The following is a 5,086-nucleotide window of genomic DNA, read 5'->3' on the forward strand; positions in this document are numbered from 1 at the left end:
CACTATAAACCGCGTGTTCAATTTTCTCTTCTCTTAGTCTTACTTTGATTAACGTTTCCTTCTACTGTCTAGTATTGTGCAATTGTTGAAGAAAAATCTTTTATATACCTATCCCCCCCTCTAGGTACTCATACTAGTAATATCAAGCCTGTGACAACGTTTCATCGTGATATACTTCAATTCTCACTCGGGACTCTCGAGTGATTGTAAAAACCCTCCCGGCTTGCATTATTGAACTTCTACTTACTTCCATTTTCATGATGCAAGTGCATGCGGTGTTTTGCTCTAGTTTATGTGACAACTACATGTTCCCAATTTTCTAGTGAGATAATTTGACCCCTATAGTTTAATTCGACAGTCATTAACGAAATAGGTGACTATCCCATCCATGTATTGGCCCCCAAACCTACAAGTGCCTACCAATCTAATCATGCTTGGATGATTCCAATATTGCTTATATGGATCTTTTGTCCATAAGGAAACACTTTAATCAAAAAAATAATGAGAAGCAATTAATACAATAATTAATTAAGCGTGCACAAGACACGGCTGTTTTGTAGTTAGACATTATCTCTCTAATTAATTGTCAGACTGATTTTACGCATCATACTACCGCCCGCCCTGGAATCTCCATGCGGTTTTGTCGTTTTTTATTTTCTCAAAAAAAGGTGATACATAGATAACGGATTGACTGTTCAAGGGTGAGAGGCCTCAACTGCCGGTCAAATGTTCTTTAAAATATTCAGTTAAAGAGGGATACTCTGAGCACCTCATCTGTTCAAAGATACTTTATTGTAATGCAATATAATTTTATATGATATGATATGAAGTTTACATATTTCTCCAATAATTCGATAGGAGAAAGAACAGTTTCTGATGGGTCATTATACTCGCTGGATCCTTTCTAGTACGAACGGACTCGTTAACAAAAAAGACTGAGACATCCCTGTAGCTGAAACACAACTGTGTCACCTACTCTCTCTCTTGTTAGCGTACTTAGCTTTCCTTCAGAACAACCTATGATCAGTTTCTGAGATTTCTCAACCTCTGGGTTGTTGTCAATGGAGACGCAGTTGAACATACCAGGGAGGTTGCTCCACATGCCATGTGTTCAGGACGTAATGAAGGAGAACCCGACCACGGTCCCGGAGAGATATGTCAGCAGCGATCTAGAGCCTCCCATGATCATGGACGCTTGTTCTGGCTTGCAGGTCCCCGTGATTGACTTGGGGAGGTTGGTTTCGGAGGACTGCTCGAAGCTAGAGCTCAAGAAGCTGCACCATGCGTGCAAAGACTGGGGCTTCTTTCAGGTACGAAACAACTTCTGCATTTGGAACATGAAGGCTTTGAGAAAGTATCAGAGAAAAATGGGTTCATTGATTGAAAGAGATTAAAATCCACTTAATTCTCAACTTCTGCGAGGGCCACTAAGGAGACTTAGATGTACAATTCTTAGCCACAATTATGTGTAGCCTATGAGATTTCATCGGAAATTTCCTTGTTTTGCTTCCTGGACTCGCTTTTTGCCTCCTAACCAAATCTAACTTTTCGCTTTTATTTTACACTTAGATGTACTATTCTGTGCCATCTTGCCCTGTTTCACCAGAACACTAAATTGGTCGTTCAAGATTTCCAACGGAAAAAGAAAGGTGGGAACTTAGATGAATTTGGAGATTTGAGTTCCTCGATTGTCTCTTTTCTAGAGAATGCTAATAAGACAAATTTATCTATTGAAACTTTCTTGATATATGTTGAAATAAAGGTCTCTTGATTACTCAGCAATCAGGAGATCAGAGCTTTATCTGTCTTGATCTCAAAGGAATGCCTGTTTCTGGGAGAATCAAGAGTGATAGCGGTGTGTTAATAATTTTCAGCTGATAAATCATGAAGTGAGCCCTAAGTTGATAGAGGAAGTGAAGAAGGGGACCGAAGAGCTGTTCAACATGCCAATGGAAGAGAAGAAGAAGTTTTGGCAGAGAGACGGCGAATCGGGCGGCTTCGGACAGGCCTTTGTGTTCTCGGAAGACCAAAAGCTTGATTGGGCTGACATCTTCCGCATGTTCACTCTCCCTGCTTCTATGAGGAAGCCTCACTTATTTCCCAAACTCCCCCTTCCCTTCAGGTTCTTTCTCTCGGGCCGAAACATGCATAGACACCATAAAACTTTCATGTGAGACTTGTAACATGTAAGCGAACATGCATAAAATACAAAATCGCTTGATTAGAAAAGTGAAACCACATTAGTATGACACATGATATAATGCTACGTGAATAACTTTTTTGTTGTTGAGGGTTTACTTTGTGGCGTGTTCCAAAATATCCCTTTTATCGCCTAAAGAATGAAATTGTCTACATGGTAGAGACGATCTGGACGCCTACTCGAAGGAAACAAAAGCCCTAGCAATAAAGCTCCTCTACCTCATGGCGAAGGCCTTAGGAATGGAAGCAAAGGACCTTGAGGGGTGTTCGAAGATGGGATGCAATCGATGAGGATGAATTATTACCCGCCGTGTCCGCAACCCGAGCTCGTGATGGGCCTAAACTCTCACTCTGATGGCGACGCGGTTACCATCCTCCTCCAGGTCAACGAAATGGAGGGCCTCCAGATAAGGAAAGATGGGAAGTGGGTTCCTGTGAAACCTCTCCCCGGTGCTTTCATCATCAATGTTGGAGACGTTGTTGAGGTAATAGTATTGCAACATCAACTTCCACATTTGACCATACTGATAATTTATTGTCTCACACTCAAAGCCTTCCCTTCATTGGCCGACAGCAGATTATAACAAATGGGATTTACCAGAGCATCGAGCATCGAGCAACAGTGAATGCAGTGAAGGAGAGGATCTCCATTGCAACGTTCTTCAGTCCGAGAATGGATGCTGAGATCGGTCCTGCGTCGAGCCTCATCACCTCAGAGACCCCGCCAATGTTCAGGAGGATAACAGCGGCAGAACATCTGAAGGGCTATCTATCAAGGGAGCTCAACGGAAAAGCTTATCTCGACGCCATGAGGGTTCAGAACAACGAAACCTAGAAGAGACGAGTTCTATCTATTGAGTATGAATGTGAAAATGGTGATACGTATAATGGTGATGCAACCTGATTATATGATATCGGTTTGATATTTAGGGAGGTCCTTTTTGAGAAAGACAATAATGACTTGAAAAAACTTATTTTGAATCTCATCTATTGCTTGTCTGAACTATCAAACAGTCTTCTAAAATCCAAGGCATTAATTTTTTGCTCCGCCCTTCTGTCTTTTTTGTCCTTTTAGTAGAGCGATGAATATTCATCCTCCTGGTCCCGAACTAGCGCGAAATCGAAATTCATGAGACTATCGCTTGCATCTTACCTTATTGGATTTATATGGTGTACTGGGTATTTTTTAAGTTTGGACTAACTTATTTAAGGGGCCTTGTCATTGAAAGACTAAAGAAGATAGTAATAGACTAGGCCAAATTTAATACTCAAAACAGCTAGGACGAGTGCGACCTGACAAGTGGCGGACTGCAAAGACTTCGTGTGGCAAAACTATTGGATTTCACAATTACCCCACTTTTTCTACAAGTAAGCCCCCTTGATAAATAAACAATAGATTCATTAAATTACTGAATCACGAGTATCATGCAAGCCAGACTCGTACCCCACTTTTTCCACAAGTAAGCCCCCTTGATAAATAAACAATAGATTCTTTAAATTAATGAATCACGAGTATCATGCGAGCCAGACTCGTATCAGAAAAATGTCCACATTTAATGGCGTGGATAACTGAAGTAATGTCATCGATCAGAAAAAAAAAAAACTAAAGAAATGTCGTGCAAGTTAAAATATACATTTATTTATTAATCATTAAGAAAACCCACCGGGACCACAATTCTACCTATATGCTCTCCTTTGTTAAATTAATTTTTTTCTTTTTTAGAAAAAAAAAAGGCAAGATTTAACTGCAGCAAGGTTGCAGCGTTAACGTTGCTACCAAACACATGGTGTGTGTTCGCATAACCTTTAAATTATCCGCAAGCAGATCGAACCTTAGTAATCCACTCTATCAAAAAATCTGTAATCTTTGTTCTACTCACCCCAGTCACTCTCTTCTCTGCCTACTGTCTGTCGCGGCCGCCGTCCGCCACGCCAGTCTTGGCCCCCCTGAGCTCCACTTCATCGCCAAGATCATCTCTATTGGCGTTGCTGATGAAGGCTCTCCACTGTCTCACGACCCTCTCTCCCGTGCACAAGGGCAGCATCTCACCGTAGGTAGCTTCGTACATGGTGAAGCAACAGCGATTTCACCGTCTTTTGTCAACGAATTTGTGGCTAGGAGATAGGGAGGGTTTCTTGAGAAGGTGTCTGTTGACACTTTTGGTGACTCAATTGGTTATTAACTGCATAAAAAAGTTAGGGATCAATCCCGACCCCCAAACAAAAATTTTAGTTAAAACTACACATAAATTTTAAAAGCAATGATAGTAATAAGCCCACCTAATTGCATTTCCATTGGACCAGCGATGGATTGATTTGAATAGAAGGTTTCGTTTCGATTGGACTAAGCTGGTAAAATTGAAAATTTGGAAGTTCATTAATCATTTAATATGATTTTTGGATATGCAAAGAGGGTGCACGTCGGCATATATTGAAACCTAGGACCTTAATATCCTTAACTACCACATCTGAGAGGGATGTAAAATTTGGGGTATTACACTGGGGAGGGAAAAAATGTTTCTTCGATTAGGCTGAGGTGTATGGGTATCGACACGTTAAAATTATAAAATTAAGCTAAGACGTGTGCGTATCGACACGTTAAAATAAGGAACATAATCTTATCAGCCCATCTACTGACATGTGGGGCAACCCTTAGTGGAGTTTTCGAGCTCCTACGTTGTGGTGAGGTACGCATTAACCACCAAAGATCCACAACTTAAGAAGAGGCTCAACATACGTGGTTCAAGATTCAGAGCAAAGGGTCTTCACGTTCTCCACACACAGAGAAGCCAGAGGAGAAGACGACAAAAAAAGGAGAAAAACAAAAGAGAGGGAAATAGAGACCCACTTCCGTTGCTGCAACATCCGCGATTCGCACGGAGAGAAC

The 5,086-nt window shown here is 41.2% G+C and overlaps 1 protein-coding gene across 1 annotated transcript; it reads left to right on the forward strand.

The window, feature by feature from the left end:
• Positions 1–876: 876 nt before the first annotated feature.
• LOC104445100 (protein SRG1) lies at positions 877–3,185 on the forward strand. Its single transcript, XM_010058915.3, is given in 5 exon segments — positions 877–1,310; positions 1,875–2,122; positions 2,361–2,458; positions 2,461–2,684; positions 2,777–3,185. Coding segments are annotated over 5 exon segments (1,077 nt in total). The 5' UTR covers positions 877–1,061; the 3' UTR covers positions 3,035–3,185.
• The last annotated feature ends 1,901 nt before the right edge of the window (positions 3,186–5,086 follow it).

Source organism: Eucalyptus grandis, chromosome 5 (genome assembly GCF_016545825.1).
Source record: "Eucalyptus grandis isolate ANBG69807.140 chromosome 5, ASM1654582v1, whole genome shotgun sequence".
Lineage (NCBI taxonomy): Eukaryota > Viridiplantae > Streptophyta > Magnoliopsida > Myrtales > Myrtaceae > Eucalyptus > Eucalyptus grandis.